At 44.7% G+C, this 20,684-nt stretch overlaps 1 protein-coding gene across 1 annotated transcript in view; it reads right to left on the bottom strand.

Moving 5' to 3' along the window:
- DGKG (diacylglycerol kinase gamma) overlaps positions 1-20,684 on the bottom strand; it is a 174,019-nt gene that overhangs the window by 29,147 nt on the left and 124,188 nt on the right. Inside the window, exon 22 of the mRNA XM_054982781.1 lies at positions 7,301-7,391. Coding sequence (XP_054838756.1) covers positions 7,301-7,391 — 91 coding nt within the window. The remainder of the gene's footprint in view (positions 1-7,300; positions 7,392-20,684) is intronic.

Here is a 20,684-nt window from a genome sequence, read left to right as displayed (position 1 = left end):
TCTATCTCCAGCGCGGCAGCCATCCGCACCATCTGCTCGGAGAACAGCCTGTAGTCGTCATTCGGAGACGATGAACGGGGCCCACCCACGGTGTCATCCGGGGAAGGATCAGAGGCCGCATCTGAAGAACACTCCGACGGGGACGCCAGACCTTCCTCATCCTCGGAATCTGAAAACTCCGGCGAGGTTTGTGTCGGAACCGAGGACCGGTGAGCGCTCGGGGCCGATGGACAAGTCGCCGGAACCGACGGTCGCAGAGGCAAGCCAGGAGGTGGAGGAGCGGATGCCGGGAGCCCGACTGGCTGAGCCGGAACGGAAACCACCGGAACCGAAGGGTGCTGCAGGAAGGGCAGCGACTGCTGGAACCACGCCACAAAATCCTGCCAGGAGGTCATGTTCCCAATCCCCGCGACAGGCTGGCAAGGGGGCAGAGGAGCAGGCACCGGGGCGGGCCAGCGAAGAGGCATCGGAACCGACGAGGTAGACGGTAATGGAACGGAGGCCTCCGAAGGCGCCGGGGCGGAAGGCAGGGAGCGTTCGAATGACTGGAACGGTTCCGTGAAAGATGGGAACGACACGAATTCCTCGGGAACCGACGGAGGAGGCGTGCAGGGAGGAGACGGGGTGTGGAGACTCACCACATCGTCAGGGATCAGGACCGGTCCAGATGGAGTACCAGGGCGCACAGTCGGAGCCGGGGATAAAGCACGGCCCTTGGCCCTCGATTTCGCCTTGGCCTTCTTGGGCTGGGGTTCCGAAGCAGCCTCTGCGGCCGAGGGCTTGGAGGAGGACTTCGGCTTGGAAGCGGAACGCTTCTTGGCCTTCCGGTCGGAAGGACGATCCCCGGAACCGGAGTCAGGTCAGGCCTCCGGAACGGGTTGCCCCGTCGGTTCCGCGGGGAGCTGCTCTGGCGACTTACGAGACGGCGCCGGCGACGGAGCAGCGGAGCGGGGTCTATCTCCCGAAGAGCCGGATGGCTTGGGGGGGAGAAGGTTAGCATCCCACAAAAAAGCCCGGAGCCTGGCCTTCCGATCACTCCTTGCCTTCGGGGTGAAGGACATACAGATGGAGCAGCGCTCGACAACATGCCCCTCGCCCAGGCAGATGAGGCAGAGCTCATGGCCGTCCGAGTGCGTCATTTTAGTGCCGCACTTAAGACACTTCTTAAACAAAGAAGTTTGGGACATAATGAACGGTATCTCCCACCGACAAGGGGAAAAAATACCGACCAGAAGATCACAATCTAAAACTCCGAAGAGACGCTGAGAGGATAAATGCTAGACAATAGAACCTTTTCGTACGGCGGCGAAAAAGGAACTGAGGGAATGCCGGGGACGTTCGGATATATATGCATTCAAAATTGGCGGGAACACCGGCGCGCATGCGCGGTGGATCCGAACGTCCCCTTCACATCTCTGGAAGCTAGAAAAATCTTTTCCGCGGCTGGCCTGCGCCTGCGCAGTCCCAATGTGGGGCTGCACAGAAGGACGAAGACGATCAGTCTCTTCTTTACTACTTACATGTTTGATGATTGATCCCAGGAACTGAAAACCGATTCTGGGGCTAAATCCTGATGAAGCCAAGCATCAATCAAGTGCTGCCTCCTGCAAAATGCCTCAAATGCTTCTGGTGAGATGTTTGCTTTATCCATTCCACTTCTGATTTCATCCTCTCAGGCATGAAGCCTTATTGCCTTGCAGAAAATGGAATCTTCAAAAGCAACCACTCTATTGAAAGACAGCTTTGTATTTTGCTAGGCTGGCTGGCTCACAGAGCAGAGACAAGCCAAAAGCAGACTCAAAGGTACCAATTCTAAGAACAGGGGAATTTTTTTTGTCTAATTCGTATCGTCAGGAATAGGCAATTTCTATGGTTTACTTACATATAAACTGTTCCTAAATATCTACCTCCTGCCTAGAACACTTTTCCACTGCCTCTTTGCTCTGAAAATTAAACCTTTCCTAAATGCTTTGCTTAAATTCTCCTTACTTATTTATAGGTCATTGACCTAACATCATTTATGAAGAACTGTGTTCAGCTTTTTAAAAGTCTGATTCTAGATACTTTGGTAAACACCAGAATTTCAGTGAATGATGCAACTTTCAGTAATTCTTATTTCATTTGATATTCATATTCTGCTCCCCCACCAATGGGAACACAAAGCTGCTTACCACATTGTTTTCCCCTGTTCCATTTTTATCCTCAAAACAACAACCATGTGAGGTAGATTAGGCTGACAGTGACAGCTACAATGTCAACCAGTGAATGAGCTTCCCCAGTAGAGTGAGAATTTGAACCTGCATCTCCCAGACCCTAGTCTGACAATGAGATCCGACTTCCAAGCAGAAGGCAGGCAGATCTATAAAAAACACATTTACTGAGAGGTAAGTATCCAATTATGGGTTTTCAAGAAATAACTTATGATATGATACATTATATTTACTGGTAAGATTTTTTAAAGGATGCCACTGGGAAATGTCAGAAAACTGACATCTATTGGGAAATCTCAAGATCAGCTGAACACCTTTGTTAAATGACAATTGTTTGTCATTTTTAATTTACTGTCGTATTTAACAGAAAATATCTATCACTGCATAGCTAGCTGAAATAATCATATGCTCATCCCTTAGGTCAGCCTCTGCAAAGAAACACGTCTTTCATTACATGTTCATCCTTGAGGACTAGTTCTTACAAATAGGATGAAATTGTAAAACTGATCCTGCTTCATATTACATAATTAAATGTTTCCCCTTGTTAAAAAATCATACACATACATTTTCTCCTTCTAGCAGTCTAAAAGTGCTTAAATACAATTTTTTTTTAAAAATAGTGTTATCAGGAAGAAGGTAGACTAGAACACTGACATCTAGTTTCCTTTGTGCAGGGAGGAAGGAGCATTCAGTCCCAGGAGATGGTTGGAAGCCCTTGAAAGGCAACCTTGCTGATGCCAAGTAGGTTTAGGCTTGGCTGGTGTCTGGATAGTAAACCTCTGGGGAACTCTTATGTATGCTATTTTGAGTTCCATGATGGAAAAAATGTGCTTTGTACATGTAATAAACAAATGATATGAACTTTATGGGTCAGGTCATGGTATCTGCATACATTTTTCTGACTTTGGCAAATGGGATCCATATAATACAAAATTAACTGGTAACATACATAACTAATCACAAAGTGACAAGAAATACACATAGATATACAAAATGGGGGAAAATGAGAAGATGTTGCCCAGATGAAAAGGATCTAGGTAAACAGTGAATCATAACTGAACTGAATACAATTTCAGCAGTTTATGACTGGTAGGATGGAGGATGTCACTTTTTGGTCTGCATTTATAATAGCACTGGATGCTATCACATGAGAGGTAATTGTACTGTTCACCCAAAGCACCCTTTAAGGAACAGAGAATGACTGGCCCGAGGTCACTCAGATCCTAGTCCAACACCCTCACCACTATACTAGTGGCATCTTTAGAAGATAAAATAGGAGAGGTAGGGAAAGAAAGGACACCTGTCTCCTCCTCTTCCTGAGCTGGAAGCAAAACAGGAGCTGCAGAGTGAGGATGGAAGTCATAGAAAAAGGGAACAGAAAGGAGCCATAAATAAGCACTGAGCTGCACGTCATGCTCACATGTGGGATTTCTGGATTAGACCTTGCCTGTCCTTAACCAGCAATGTGGATTGGTGAGGACTATTCCACGCTGAAGCATCATGAACTGGTGCTGGGATGGGCTGATGCTTTGAACTGTGAGTCCTGGAAACAATTCTCTCGGTTCTTTAAAATGAATGAGAACAACCTGGATGAGACTGCAGGATGCCAATTGTCCTCAGATTTCATGACCAACTTCGCACAGTTGTGTGGTTCCTGAGGTACACTCCTGCAGTGCCACAGAGGATGCTGGGGAGCACCTCTCAGGTGGTATAAGGCCTCCAAGCTGTGGTGTTCCAAGGTATCCTGAGGAAAACGATCCTGAGCAGCTGAGACTAAACCAGGAACTCGTCAATATATGTGCTGTTGATTTATGTGGTGAGCTGTTAAGGCTACATGTCAAAGTGTTTCCTGGCCTGCATAATATTCCTAGGCTCAGGAGGGATCCCACCCACTGAGGCCAGCCATTAGCTGCCCCTGACCTGGAAGGACTGTAAAGGCTTCCAGATTGCTGGGTGTTCATTTGAGCAACAATGGTATCTCTGTGTCCAACTCCTACTTGTGACTGCAAATTGCTGGTGTCTGGTTCCTGCTTGGTGAATGTTCAAGGGTTAGCATTGAGACGAACTCATTGGCACCCTTAAAAACATTGCCACCCCAAATATCTATGAGACTAGCTTCCATTACTGGGCCAGCCCTTCCCAAAGCGGCTGTTTCTTTTATTGATGGTTTACACTTGTCAGGGGAACCGCAAACTAATTAGCAAAGTGTGTTGTGGCAAAGTCTGCACCCAACTGAGTGTTTTAACTTTAATGAATAATGAATGAAAGGTTTGTTTATCTAGTGATGAAGAAAGCAAGACGTTTACCAAAAACATACCTTACAAAAGCCCCAATATAAATGATAAAATAACAGAGCTCTTAGCAACCACTGGCAAAATGGCTCACGCTCCTCTCTCATTAAAGCCTGTTTCCATGTAACCCAAAGATGGCTGTATGTGTAGGCACAGAGTTTAAGCACACACTGCGTAATTCTACGCATGCTCTGAAGTACAGCTGTGGAGAGAGGCAGTGGGGTGATGCATAATTCTCATCCCTAAAACTGTCCTCAGAGATGAAACCAGCCCAGATGCCAGTTCTGGCAAAATGCTCTTAAAGGGAATCCATCAAAGATGTGTACAAACTTTTAAAATGTCACTCTCAGTATCTATGGTTGTTTTTCCTTTTGTAGCACTGCTGCCTCCAGTATCTGTATGCAAACAGGAGCTTTTTTTGCTATAAATCACCCTCTTTCTTGTACCCAGAGCATCTCATGATGTCACAGCCAAACAAGATGTTGCTAAATGACTGGCTGAAGCTTCCAGATGTTTGTGGGAAAGAAAAGCTTCTGTTTACATGCTAACAAAAAGAGAGCAGCAGGAGATTATTGTTAACTGGAACATATTTCAGTGTGTTCAATTTGAAGACTAGCTCATATTCATAATTGTGGGCCAGAAGCACGACACTGTCCCAGCTCTCTAATTAGCAATAAGATGACGATTGTTTTCAAGGAGGCTGTTGAAGTCACAAACCCTTAGAGGAACAAGAGATGCTCCTCTAACATCCCATAAGGCAAAGTTTTACTGGAAAGATTTCTCCATACTCCCTTCTGGGCTGTGGCTTCAGCTATCAACATTTGTGGAAGAAATGAGGCAAAATCTACCTCTTTCTTTCTATGCCTCTTCCCTGGCAGGGGCAGCTGGGAAAGAGAATTTCTTTATACACCTCTAGCAGTTATTTATTTATATTTATTTTATACCCCACATTTCTCCTCAGTGGGAATCCGAAGAAGCTTACATCATTCTCCTTGCCTCCATTTTGTTCTCACAACAAACCTATGAAGAAGGTTAGACTGAGTGTGTTTGGCTAGTCTAAGGTTTCCCAGCAAGCTTCCATGGCAGAGTGGGGATTCAAACCTAGGCCCCCCAAATCTTAATTTGACACTGTAACCACTAAACCATACAGGCTGTCATCAAGGTAGCCTTGCTTGTGGCCTAAGAAACTATACTTCCTTTTATGCTGTCCCCCACAGAAGGTGCATCTGCACATCATTGGACATTGCTCTGTCATTACACCACAGCAACCATTTGGAACAGATGACTTATTCACAAAGGATAATCCAGTTTGAATGACATTGCAAAGAACACTCAGTATTCAGTGATGTGTAGATACAGCCCTACTCCTGGCTTCTGGACCAAGCCATCCAGGATGTATGGACTGTTCTGTTCTAAAAGCCTTTAAATACAATCATATGCATTTGTTATTTATCTTCTGTGGTTCCAGAGCTGTCTTTCACACTTGTGTTTCTGTTGCAGGACATCACATTTTGAAGCATTCAAATCACAACATTTTCAGGAAGTGTAGTATAAAAAGACAGCCAAAAGCTCTGTTGATTTCACTTCTCTACAGAGCTGGAAAAGATGACTCCTCAGAGGGTTTGTTAATTTCTTCTTGCCCCCTCCCCAAGGCTCTGTCAATTTCACCTCCCCTTCTGGGAGAACATGTAGATCTTTTCCAAGGATAGAATGCATCCACTGATGTTGTGCTTACCATGCAAGATGAGGACAGGGATGAGTGTGTGTGTGTTCCTCTGTGACCAATCCCATTTTGTAAAATCCTTTCCAAATTTATTTTTAAAATTAAAATGATAGTTGAATGATGCATGCTTTCATAGTGCACTATAGCATTTCTGTGAATGTTACACCCTCTTTTATATGATATTCACAAAAAATGACAGTGCACAACAAATCAGTTGTATAATTATTGGTCATTATCAAAAAATATCAAAAAGGTTCATGCAGAATCAAACCACCCAGTGCAACAGAGCACCTCCTGCTGTGCTGCTACAGGTTTGTTTGTTAATAAAGATAGGTAGAAGATATATCTCGATAGTGTTGTGATTTTATACTGATTTATCTACTGCCAAAGTTTTAAAAGCCAACTAAAAGCCCACCAGTGGCAGAGGGAAATGATGGGAGTGATGGGGATAGGGAGGATAAATGACACCGGATGTGAAAGGGAAAGGGTAGAAATCTGCACTTTCCTGTAGACACTGCAGGCAAACCCACTTTGACTCCAATCTTTCCAGAAAATAGATTTGGGAATCAGCAGGGGAAACCTGGGTAAGTCACAGAATGTGATGGAAAGTTCACTGATGGAGGAAGATGTTGTATGGTCCCCCAGAAAACCTTGTTACAGTTTGAGAGCCAGGGTGGAGCAAATCCTGTGTGGAAACAGCCTTCGTCTGCCATGTGGATTGTAAGTTATTAGAAAACAAGCTCTGAAAACTGGTCTTTACGTTATGGCATACGGGTCAATACCGTTGAAAATACTGGGTCATATCAGTAGAAGCTCCATTCTGCTTTTATATGGTATAGATGCTACATAGTCACCTCCAAGAGGAAGCTTCTTTAGCAGCTTCCAAATAGCAGATGTAGATCACCATTTCAAAGAAATAAAATGCAGCAAAAAGGGTACTTTTATTGGCATCTAATTACTGTACAACATCTGGAAAACAATCTCATCCAATTCTGACAGCTCCTCTAGGTATCAGACAAATAACAACACACTAGCACAACATAGGAGCAACAGCTCAAAGACAGGTGGAAACTCACCTCGATCTCTACATAGTCATGGAGCTTTTTGCAGGTGGCAGCAAAGGTTTCAGTCGTGCCGAATTCAAAATACCACAGTTTATTCTTCATTCTGACATAGAGACATAGAGAAGGGGGCATCAGAGAGGAGATATTCAAGGGAATCTTTTCTCTTTTTTGACATATGCTGCCCTGCCTACCAATTGCTCAACTTGGTGTCCATTGCAAAAGATGAGCAGCAGTAATATGCAGAGAACTACTATACTATCACTGGAAACAGCTAGAAAAGAACATCTTTCTCCTTCCAGAAAACAGGACTCTACTGTGATTGTCCTTCCCCTGATTGTCTGAATAAGCTCTCTAACCTAATGTAATGCACATCAAGATTTGGACCTCTGACAATATTTCAGAGCTGCCTCTGTTCATTATGCTTGGATCTCTTCCCAACTCATGCATTCCTGCAGACCACCCTGTGCTTATCTTATGGTACAGTCAGATTAGTTTACTCTCATATCAGTCTTGTCTGGTACTCCCAAATACCCCACTTCAAAAACAAAATCATGATATCCAATCCAGATACAAGAGATGGTAGCAAGGAGCCTTGCTATGGAAGGATAGCCATATTGCTGTTTGTCTCACTTTAAAACATGTGGCTGTGCAGTAGATGCTCAAGAGGCAGAGCACATGGCCTCTTGAGTGAAAGAAAGTGGAACAATGAAATAAAATTAATGCAAACAATTCATGTAATGGTGAAGCATTGCGGCAGGTGGGTAAACTTGCTGGTAGCTGCAGTTTTTTAAAAAAAGGATAGAAGGTTATTTCCATGCTGAAATGATATATTGAAAAAGATGTCTCGGTCTCTAGAGGGTTAAAAACAAAAATCCTGAAAAAGTTACACAATAGCCTGGGCACTAGACAGAAAGGTCACTCCTTGCCATTCATAGGTAATAGCCAGCTAAATTTCACTTGGCAGCAGAAGAGTGATATTTTTCTAGGTACAAAATATAGTATACCCAAGAGCAAGGGAAATATGTTATTTTAAACAAAAGGAGCAGAAACGGTGATGTTTGGACTTCATGCAACAAATTGGTCATATCCTCATATTTGCTAATCCTTTTATTTTATTTTATTTACTTGGGCTTTTCTCCCTAATAGGGACCCAAAGCACCGTACATCATTCTCCTGTCCTCCATCTTAACATTAACAATCTGGAAGGCTCCAAGGAAGATGGGGGTTGGTGCTAGATGCCATATTAGAAGTGACTACACTAAATTCCTGCTGTGGGCTGAAGTAGAAGTACCACAAATGTAGTTTTCCAGGTAGCATCTTGAAAGGTATGCCAGAAACTCAATGTCTTGGGCTTTCTCCATATCATTTAGAGTGCAGCAAATGCTTCAGGAGCAATCATGGGTCCACCAACAGCTTTAATTCACTGGAGGGGTAGAGAAGAGCCATTTCTTAGCTGTACTCCAAGGGATGGGGATGGGGTAGGGGGACATGGCAACATGAGATTCACTCCTGAAATCCAGTCAACCAGGCCATGCAGCTGACCTCCTTTGGCAAAACTCTGGAGTGCCAGCTTTTTCGTTTCCAACCATAGAGATGGAAGAGACAGCCAGCACGTGCAATAGCTACAGGGAATCTATATTTATATCTCCTTAAAAGCTCTTGGTTTAAGTTGGTGCTTAAGACTATTACTTTAATCAGTAAGACTGACTTGTTTTGAAAGTATTGTACAAAGTCAAATTTCAAATGCAAAATCAAAAAAGTGACTGAAATTGAAATTCTACCATATTTCAAACGTGCCAAAAATTACGAGGAAGACTTGATAATAATGATAAAGCCTGCATCTACACAGGGATTTTTCTTACCATGGATAGCAGGAAGCCACTGCAGTAAAGGGGGAAGTCCAGCTAATATTGGGCTCAATATGGACACAACTTGCCAGGCTCCCCCTCCCTCTTCACAGTCACTGGAATAAAATATAAACCTCATGTTCTCCAGTTTAAAGGGAAAATATTGGGATGCCTGTGGGATTAGGCTCAGTAGAATGGGTTGAGGAAAGACTTTAGCCTTCCCTCCCATGCCTGAGCTGAAATGGCTGCAGGGGGCCTGCTTGGTCTGCTGTGAGTCTCCATGTACTGCTGAGTGTGTGTGTTTTATCCTGGGAAAATGGTATGGGAAGGAAGGCTGAAGCCTCTCCTCTCCTGGTGCCACACTCCCAAGCCTAACTGAGCCCCATTCACTTGGAAACATTAGTTCCCTGGTGTCCCTGGATACCACTCAAGTTAAACAGATCATCTGCTTCGGCCCTCATCTAGTTCATCAAATGCATGCTGCAATTCCCCTTTTGAAGTACTTTGCTGGAGAAGGGAGACTTTCAAGTTAGCACAAAGTGTTTTGGGAGACACTGTGTGTCATTAAAAAAAGAGACACACAAAGACAGAGGTAGGAGGCAGGGATGCTGAAAGCTCAGCCAGAACATCTACAGTCCAAAATGAGTACTTAACATTGCTTTGTGGTAAGATCGGTCCTGGTACAAAGCCAGTGTGGATCTCCACTGTGAGGTGTCCAAAAATTCACCACATAGTGGAAAAACAAATCCACCTGAGCCAGCTGAATACTTCAATTCTTTTGGGAACAGAGATCAGGTATGCTGTGTACACTTCTAATGCTAAAATCGTAGCTCAAAACCAATGTTGAATCTCATGGGGACAATTCAGCCCTGGAGAAGAGACTGAAATCATTAATGCTAAACTTGATAAAGATAGGAGCACAGTGGCTCTGTGTTCTTGCTAGATAATCATGTTCTCATACCCAGAACAGGAGAATAATCAATGCTGCCATGCTTGGAAAGGCTCTCTGATTAAATATGAGTCAGCAGAGCAGCACTGCAGCTGGAAGGATAAATGCCAGTAAGTGATGGGTTAATATGGATCGTTGTAAAACACAGTTATTAATTACTAGTTCTTGAGTGATGAATACTTTGAGGTAAGGACCCTAGAATCTGGGTTCAGATTATGATGTCCCCTAATCATTACGTCAGCACTATAACTTTAGCAGTGGCACTGGGGAAATTGTAGCCCCTTCCTTGTTTTCAAGTCATGGCTAAGATGGCATCTGCCAGGGATATTTTAGTATAAAGTATAAGCTTGTGTCCTATTTTCTGTTTCTGATGATGGAAGGGCATTATTGTCAATGGGGAAGGGGGGCAATTTCTGCTGATTCCCCCTTCCACTGCAGACATCCACCTTGCTCCCTGTGCTGTTTGTGAGGTTTTCCTAATCCCCAGAAAAGACAGTCAGAGGGCTCAGTATGATACAGTGGGAGGAGGAAACAAGCAAGCCCATCTGCTAGCTCCATTCATAGTCAGGGCCCAAGCCAATGAGTTTAGATACCACCGTTTGAAAAAAGTATACTTTTGGAACAGAGAGCAATATGTTTATTCAGATCTATCTTGTTTTAAAGAGAGATAATTCAACAAATAGTTGGCCAAGTTCACTCAGATGCACTCCTCCAAAGGTCCTGCAGAATTAAATGGAATGTGCATGAGAATTGTGCTCTTCCATGACATTCATTTCAGTGGGATTTATACACGAGGGTGCCAATCTCATATCAGCAGGTGCAAAACCTGTTAAATGGAAAGACTCTGAATTGGATAATCAGCCCAGGAGCTTTGCTTTATGCCCTAAATGAGGACTTTGGCTGAAGACCCCATAAGCAAATCGAAGAGAAACAGCATTACTGCTAGAAGCCTGGGCTGGATGAGAAACCCGCCCACGTTCAGTTGAGAACGAAAAGGCAGAGAAGACAGGTTGATTTACTAAATGCAAGCACACACGTCAGGCAGCATTTATTTTCATCCCACTATATGCCTCATCCTGACACTGCTGGAGTTGTAGTCAGGAATCTGAAAATCCAAAGATTAAAACTCTGAGTAAAGAATTACATTTGCAGAAAGTTGGCTCAATTCACATTTGATTGATTTTTATTTACTGCTTTTCAAAAAAATGTTTGAAAATGTTTTAGCCCTCAGATTCTGCCAGAATGGTCTAAAGAAAGAAGTCCAGAAACAGTATGGAAAAGGCAGGAAGAGTCATGATGTAGCGCAGGAAGGTCAGCTCAGTATCTAGAGAAACCGACCAAAGGCGTTAAGGTGCTTCTCACAATCCCTTGTTACGTTCTACAAATATGCACTTTCGGAACGGAACACTTGTGACAGGAGAGAGAGCTCTTCCTGTTGTATACCTGAACACACAAAGCGCCGTCTTCAAAGTCTCATGGAGTCTCACCCCAGACCTCACCAATCTCGCACCCCAAACAAAACCCTTTAACTAGATTCTGGGGAAGTTTCCTCTCCTCTGCATCCTGTCAGGTCCCCCAAAATAAAGAGGTACCCACTCCAACAGCAAAATACAAGAGTGCATACACAAGAGTAGGGGAACACAAAAGTCAAATATATTCCAATTATTCAGCCAAGTAAAGAAATAATCCCCATACATAGAGTAAGAATACTCTCCGAATTCAAAAGGATATCACAAAGCAATCAATGTCATAGTTATTAAATAACAAAAAGTAATTTCTATCAGGAAGACATCCTACAGGTAGGTGAACAATATAGCTGGTGCAACAAAACTACAATTAGGAAGACATCCCTCAGGTAAGCTTCCACAATATCATATAAACAGGTAAGTACTGTGCAAGTCCTTTTTTAATATATCTGTTTATTTTGTCATAGGTGGAACCAGTGATGGCCACCACGCCCAGCCAGCCCCCTCACCACCAGTGGGAAAGGCGCATGGCTGGGCTGTGTGCCCACTCCATGGCCTTCTGGCTGGGCACCAAGGCAGCGAGAAGGCGGGTCACAACCCAGCTGGAGTCTCGCGCATCCGCTGGGATGGGGCGCGCCTGTCCCTAGCTCTCCCAGGCGCCATGGCGTGAGGATCTAGCTGGTACCGCAACTGCCAGCTATACCATTGGGCCAAGTGCGCAGGGAGTGGGGCTGGGCACACGTGGCTCCAGCTGAGCTGTGGCCTGCCGCCTTGCTGTCTTGGCTCCTAGCTGGAAGGCCACAGAGCGGGCACACGGCCCAGTTGGAGCACAGGCAGTGGTCCCATCTCCTGGCTGGCCTCCTAGCCCACGCTACCCCAGCTTGCCCTGGGGGAGGGTGGGCAGGCAGCGCATGGAAGGTGGGAGGGTTTGAAGCCTCATCCGAGATGGGGGAACCCTTACTCCCAACAGAGTGCAGGGGAGCGGGTCCGGCTGGCCACCACCTGCGCACTGCAGTCCGGCTCTGGAGATTTAAACACCCCCTCCTCCCATCACAGTTCTGAGAGCTTGTCAAACAGATGCCTACACTTCCCATGAAAACTTTCGGGAAACTGACACATGTTCTCCTCGTGCCAGGTATCACTTGTAGCTTGACTCAAAGTGGGCTGGGATGCTGGTTGTGACTCAGTGGCAGAACATCTACTTAGCACGCAGAAGGTCCTAGGTTCAACCCCTGGCATCTTCACTTAAAAGTATAAAGTAGGTGATATGAAAGCCCTCTACCTTGAGAGCCACAGCCAGTCCGAGTAGACAATAGGGACTTTGATAGATTAGTGTTCTGATTCAGTATAAGGCAGCTTCATGTGTTTAGAAGGTGAATGTGAGTTCAGAAGGGTTCTCACCACAATCAGCATTGGGAGTTTTAAATGATTTTTAATGGCAGTGAGGTGAATCAGAGATAAGACAGCCTGTTTAGGAAAGGAGAGTTGCTTTTACCTCATTTTAGGAGAATAATATCTCTCATCATCCCTATTTTTTAAATTATGTGTCTGATAGCACCTCTCTGGCCCAAGATGACATCATTGTGGCTGCTAGGACCATGGTAACTTAATAGATTTTGTTTACAGGAAGTGCCTTTACTCTGCACTTCACTCCTGTACCAAAATTCTCACTCACTCCCTAGAAAACCTTTCAGAGGTTTAAAGACTGGTGTAATGCTATAAACACAGCAACATCAGCTGCTCCGCTTTCAGCCACCTGTAGGTGTAAAAACATCTCTGGAACTAAATAAGGCAGTCCTGAGGAAATCTCTGATATTAAGCATCTCTCTGGGAAGTGCCCTGACTTCCCAGTTAAATGCTTTTCATTGAACTGGGAGGTGCCCTACTCCACCTTGCCTTTTAGAAAAGTTGTATTCTTAGAGGTAAACTGAAGAGGGAAAGATCAGAACAGTATTCACATGAGAAAATAAAGTCATAAACTGAATCCCACCTAATGGGACAGTGACCAGGATGGGTCCACATAGAAACATTTTACAAAGTAGTTTTTGTTAATGTCTTAGGTTAGAATCAACAAACAATAGTTTTCAAGGCTGCTTCCACCCAGATGTTTTGCTCCACTTTGGCTTCCTCACTGCAGCACTACTTTTGGTTTCATCCATATAATGCTGCCTTGTATTTTTCCTGTTTCGGTGTTTGCCTCTGCTTTGCTGCAATCTTTCACAAACCTAGTTTGTGAAAAGGTTACAGTCAACGAGCCTTTGGAGATGGGAAGGTGCAAATTTTTGCAGATTCTGCCCCTGTCAATGTCATTTTCCTTACCTCAGCTCCTGCAGCTGGCATTCCCCTCTCTCACTGGAAGACTTTTTTTAAAAAAACTGGGCAATTGACATATCACTATAGTGTTTTAACATGATAATAATCTATTGTTACTGTATACTTGCTCCCTGCTTTCGTTTTTTTAAAAAAATGCACCTTTCTCCTTATAACTCTGGAACCAAAAGGGCTAGAGACTTGCTTTAAAAAAAAGCTGCAATCTAGTGCATTGTTCAATAGATATTATAATGCATTATAGACAGCCAGTTTGGTGTAGTGGTTAAACGCGCAGGACTCTAATCTGGAGAACTGAGTTTGATTCCTCACTCTTCCACTTGAAGCCAGCTGGGTGACCTTGGGTCAGTCACAGCTTCTAGCTCTCTCAGCCCCACCTACCTCACAGGGTGTTTTGTTGTGGGGATAATAATAATGTACTTTGTAAACCACTCTGAGTGGGTGTTAAGTCATCCTGAAGGGCGGTATATAAATCTAATGTTGTTGTTGTTGTTGTTGTTGTTATTACAGCAATCTGTCAATTACCAATTCAAAAAACCTCACCTGAAATAAACCCTCCAGTGGCAGAATAGCAGCCAAAGGTGGCTGTAAAATGGAAAATTTCCATGTGCATTTGTAGCAGCAACAAGAGCTATACAGAAAATCATCTCCATGTAGAAGCAGCCTGTGGAGAAATGTTTTGCTTTTGAGGTCTGGACTGTACAAAACCTTCACCTTTAGCTTTAAAAAGTTTTTCTCTTCCCAAAGAAAAGACTGGAGGCAGAAGTCAAGTCAATTGCTTTCCAGCCTCTCTCAACCAAGCACTTCAGAAATGCTAATGGCTCCCCTGGCTGGAGACAATTAAATGGTCAGCACACGCCTCCAGCTAGAAGCTGAGTCCTAGCAAGGAAGAGAGATTTGGAAGCCTTAAGATGTTAGAAGGTCTCTTCCTGGAGATTTCAGAAAAGGCTTCTTTGACGGGGGGGGGGGGGGGGGAAGCGGGGAGGGGATAAGCAAACAGATATTAAAACCCTTAGGAAGGAAGGGAAAGGTCTCTTTGGCTGATTTCTTCTAGAGCAGGAGTTCCCAACATTTTTGAGCCTGTGGGCACCTTTGGCATTTTGATACAAGGTGATGGGCACAACCACAAAATGCCTGTCACAGAAGGCAGTGCCAACCACAAAATGTCAGGGACTGAGATTATACATAACTCTAATTGCACTCTTCAACATTACAGGCTCAAGCCCTGTTTAACAGGATGCCTTTTAAAATGAAGATATTATTTAAGAATATTTCCTTGAATACATACACAGTAACACAGTGAAGATCCTTGTGCTGTGGTAGCAACTGTCGCTGAAGCAACTTTTAAAAAATCTGCATAGCACTCAGATCACCAATGTGCAATCTGAAGTCTTGCTGGGCCCACCTACTTTCTGAAAACATTGAGTGTGTACCAGGAAAGGTGTCAGTGGGCACCCTGCTGCTCACAGGCAGCGTGTTGGGGACCCCTGATCTAGGAAGAAGGGGCTGTTACACCTAGGCTTCTGCTGAAGGCTGCCATTGCCATGTGAGGAGCAGACAAAGAGCTGGGTGCCCGACTGGACAAAGATGGGAAGGTAATGGGAAGCTTTTAAAACACTGGAACTTCTAAGTTAAAGAGCCTGCCTTAGCATTGGAGCAGTTAGGGCATGTACACACACAGATGGAGGAATTGCATGTTTACACCTTTCTTTTGACTCCCTTGCTCAATCTGCTGCTGTTCTGAAAATAATGTGTGGACATTTTCTTTTTAATAAATATTTTATCATTTTTAAATAGTAGTTGTCCTTTATAACACAGAGACCTCCACCATTTGAACGTGCTATTTAAAACAGCCACCAAGAGGGAGAGGGAGCTATCAGTTGGCAAACTGCTAATTTCCCAGGGGTGTGTAAATTCAGTAAGCTGTTCCTAGAGTAACCAGATCCTGGATTAGGGATCCCAGACCCCCGGTGGCGGTGGGGGATCTCACGCTCCCCACACCCTGCCCCCACTTACCTGAGCAGTGGAGGGGCATGCACCTTCCTTGCGTACTCCCCTGAGGCACGGTGCACTCCCGTGCGCCACAGCCACCAGGATCGGGCCCGTTTTGGCCCGGATTGGGGCCGCTGTGAAGCATTCCTGTGCTCCGCAGTGCTCAAACCAGGCCCGATCCACAGCAAACTGGGCCCGTTTTCAGCAGCTGCAGAGCGCAGGAGCTCCGCAGCGCCCCAAAATGGGCTCATTTTGGTGTGGATCAGGCCCATTTTTGAGGCACTGCAGAGTGCAGGAACGCTTCTGTGCTCCGCAGTGCTCAAAACTGGGCCCAATCCGCGGCAGAACGGCCTGTTTCAAGCACATTCTGCAACACCCGACTGCACGATGATGTCACCCCCCCATATGATGTCATTGTGCCTGTGGGGGTGCATGTGTGCGCGCTCTGCTTGCACACACACCCCTCTCCCTAAAGGTAAGTGCCAGGCCCCTGTCCTCCCCGCCGGGAGATTGAAGGGGCCTGGCAACCCTATGTTAGCTAGAAGGAGGTGCAGGCCTTAAAACACAGGGAAAAGGAGCTGGAAGCCCTGGTACTCTCTACACGTAATTCCTACAAAAGCCAGGTGGTGTCAGTGGAATACCAAAATAAGGAGAGGAAACCCTTCTGTGTGCTGGGAAAGTCAGGAGAGTGGTGCAGGCTGGGCAGAGACCTGGAGGGCCACTGGAACCTAGATGCTTCAGAGGCCAAGATGGAGCAGTGTCTCCAAAAAAAGGCCTCTGAAAAATTATCAGCTATCCTCAACCTAACTAAGACCATTATAGCCTTTAGCCCAAATATATGTGTCAGGATTCAGAAATATCTACCAATTCTCTCTACAGCTTGGCTCATAAGTTCTCTAGGAGAAGGCTATGGCTGAAGGAAAGCACCTGATGGGATTCAACAGATTTGTGGATAATCCACTGTAAACTCATCTCTTAATATTTGGGAGTATGTAGAAGGCATCCAGCACTTGCTTTACACATTTCCTCTAAAATATCTAAGCCTTGCCACTGTCAGAGATAAGATCTAGTGGCTTTCAGACTTTGTATGTTCAAGGAACACTTTTCACAACAACATCTGCCAAGGCACACTTGAGCATCTGCTAGGCAATTAGTTCCATTGCATAAGACTCTGGAGCATATTCTAGGCTGCACAGACAGGTCACGGGAATCACAAATGCTTCGCATGAATTGAGAATCTCCCTAAAATGTGTCCTAACACTTCCATATGGCTGTACATTGCAGAGATGAGTAGCTGTGGGCAAACTATCATGTAGGGAAGCCTACCCAGTGCGGTTCTTCTCACTGAGAACATAGGGACAGATGAAACTGTATTATATTGAGGTAGGCCATTGGTCCATCTAACCCAGTATTGCTTTTTCTGAGTGACAGCTGCTCTCCTGGGTCTTAGACAGGTAATTTCCCCTCAGAACTGCAACCATTTACAGCTGGAATAGAACCTAGGAACCTTCTGCTTGCAAAACGTGTTCAGACTGTCAGCTATAAAGAGCCCATCCCCTCCCCCAATCCCCACAGACAGAAAAAAATAATTCTAACGCTCAGGGCAAATCCACACGCCTTGGTGCGTCCCAGTGTTGCGCTAAATGTTTGCTAAACACCCGGAAGTACAGCGTCTTTCTTGTGCAATTTCAGAAATCACGCTAGAAAGACGCTATACTTCCGTGTGTTTAGCGAACATTTAGCACAACACCGGGACGGGCCAAGGCGTGTGGATTTGCCCTCAATATCCTTGCTTATCCCTAATGCCTAGGTCTTTCATTACAATTGCTATGTCTATTCCCAAATTGCTACTGAATCAAAACTGTGTAGACAGGATGCCCATGGATGCTGGAGAGGAAATCCACAGTTAACCTGAAGAAGCCACAAATAAGAGGGAGAGAAGCATAACAAGGTGAACAGTGAGTAAAGAGAAGTATGTGGCTTTTGAGTGAGGGCAGCTTTTGTAAAAAGGTCAGGAAACAGGCTGGAGACCAAGCATTTTGTGGAGGACAAAGGGAAAAGAGAGCAATTGGGGGCCAAGAGGTTTTCAGGTGTAGGGGCAGACATGGGACTTCTACAAGGCTGGGGCCTGTTCTTTCAGTTCCTGGAACACACATGCACCAAAACCAAACCAAACATTTCTCCATTCATGTTAATAGGGAATTAATTCACCAATAAGGATTCTAACTGCATAGTAACAAAACTAATCCCTCACTAAGGAAATCTTAATTTCTTTGGAAGAAATTGTGTGAAATTGCAGATGCTTGTAACAGATTTTTTAAAAAAATATTTGAAATTCAGATGTCTACAACAAGCAAAATTTCAGGTTGAGAAGGGTAGGGAGAAGGACGAAGACCTGAGGAGTATGAAGTGAGAGCGGTCAGGAAACTAATGGCAAGAGGTCATGAATAGGGGTAGAAAACTTTGCATACTGGCTGATGGAAACTCCACTAGCAATGCAATTCTGTTTCTCCAGTCAAAGCCCACTGATTTACAATTGTGTTACTAGTAGGATTGTATTGTAAGAGTCCTACCACGTTTCCCAGTTTTTTGAGGTATGTGTTTGTTTTCAAAACAAAGTCCACAGTCCAAATTTGTAGCATACTCCATAGTTTGCACTGTAACACATAGACAAGAAATAACCTGGGTCAGGGACAGAAACTCCTTACTAAAAATGTGTGTGGGAATTTCATATTTCCCCTACTCATTTTGTTTCCAAGTTTGCATTTGTACGTCCACTTTGAGGGAGTGCCCAAGAATTGCATGAACAGTCAGAAAATGAGACAAATTAACATGTGCTATCACCTTTGGTTTCTACTTTCACTTCAACAATTTTTTCCTGTTCTATAGTTTAAAGGACAAGAGAGACATTTGTTTCAGAAGGAAACCTGGAGTGTGTTGGGGTGGTCTATATCACTTGTGAAGAATCCTTTGAGTATTTACTGAATGTCTCCTGCACAGGCCACAAGGGACAATATCCTGTTATTGATGCACCATTTTTTATGAACTACAAATGCAACATGAGCTATTTCTAACCTGAAATGCCTTGCCCTGACAGCCTGTCCTTGCTGGCCCTGAAATTCTGATGTAATGGTGATGAACAGAACTGGGTTAAAAGTCAAATTCTAGTAAATTTTCCGTGTAAAGTTTAAAATATCCAGTCGTGCAAAATGTAACAAGTATAAACCATGCAATGGTGTAGGGTCACATTGTTCTAGGGTCGCATCCCATAGGCCAGATGTAATGAATTGCTCCACAGCATTTCAGTTGCAATTTCTGGTCTTTAAAGAACATACCACTGATTTACAGGTAAGTTAGAGTAAAGGCATAAAGAAAGGTTTAAGCAGAACTGGCAAGATAACCTACATGCAGATTCTCAAATAAAGGTAAATAACCAGCCACTACAAACAGGTTGGTTTCTGTGGGCAAAAATCACATTATTTAACTGGAAGAGTTTTCAACTGCCATCCCACTACAATGGCATAATTCCCTAGACCACAAGTGGCCAGTTTTTGTATTCTCCTGGAGGTACTTAATTATCCAGGCAATGAACCGAAGTCCAGGAGCCTGAATCAGTCAGTTAATTAAGTGCAGGCATATATATGGATGTTTCTTCTTCAGATTTTAACCCAAGCCAGAACCTAGGAATAGCCATCCAAACCAGTACAGTACAGAAGAAGTAACATCGCACCTTGGTTTATGCAAACAGGGCAGCCTGCATTGTTTGTACTTTTCTTCCTCTAGCCTGTTATGGAAAGGAGCGTGTGCTTGTCTTAGGGTTAGAGATGGGCACAAAACGAACCATGGAACAAAATTCCGTACGGAATTGCTGGTTCGTTTGCACTGAAACATGTGTTCCATGGGAACGCGTATTTATGGAACAAATGAATTTTTCCAGCCGTTCTGTGGCTGGGTTCGGAGGTTCACAGACCCCACACCAGTTTCAGCCCATTGGCTGAACCCAGCGTGGCGTCTGTGAAACTGACAGCCCCTGTGCAGGAGAAAGGGGCTGTCAGTTTCACATACCCTGTGCGGGGTTCAGCCATGGGCTGAAACCAGCGCGGGGTCTGTGGAACTGACAGCCTCTTTCTCATGCTGCCTGGGCAGCCAGTTTGTCAGTTTCACAGACCCCGCACTGGAACCGGCACAGGGTCTGTGAAATGACAGCTTCTTTCTCCCACTGCCCGGGCTGTCAGTTTGTTAGTTTCACAGACCCCGCACTGAAACAGTGCAGGGTCTATAAAACTGACAGCCCCGGCAGCAGGAGAAAGAAGCTGTCATTTCACAGACCCGGCACTGGTTCCAGCGCAGGATCTGTGAAATGACAGCTTCTTTCTTCTGCTGCCAGGCAGCAGAAGAAAGGAGCTGTCTGTTTCAAACACCCCACACCTGCTTCAGCAGCCGGTGCAGGGCAATTGAAATGCCACGGAACAATGAACCACAAACTGGGAAAAGGTCGGAAGTTTGTGGTTCGATGTTACGTGGAATGCTACGAACCACGAATCACGTGGTTCGGGTTTTTTTGTTCCGTGCACATCTCTACTTAGGGTACATGAAGTGGGTTGCTTTTAATAGCTGCCAGACAGTAATAAACAGAAGTTTCCTTCATCATTGCTTTTCCATGCTGTTGATTCCTTCCTGTCATGCAACTCTTGAAGGCACAGAGCCTTTATCCATATGTAGGGTATTTATTTATTTCATTTACACTTTATTTTTGCTCCAACAGGGATCCAAATTTACTTACAAAATTCTCCCCTTCTCCATTTGATTCTCAC

Source organism: Eublepharis macularius, chromosome 6 (assembly GCF_028583425.1).
Source record: "Eublepharis macularius isolate TG4126 chromosome 6, MPM_Emac_v1.0, whole genome shotgun sequence".
Taxonomy (NCBI): Eukaryota; Metazoa; Chordata; class Lepidosauria; order Squamata; family Eublepharidae; genus Eublepharis; species Eublepharis macularius.
Note: the sequence above shows the minus strand (reverse complement) of the source record. Positions and strands in the feature narration are given on the sequence as shown.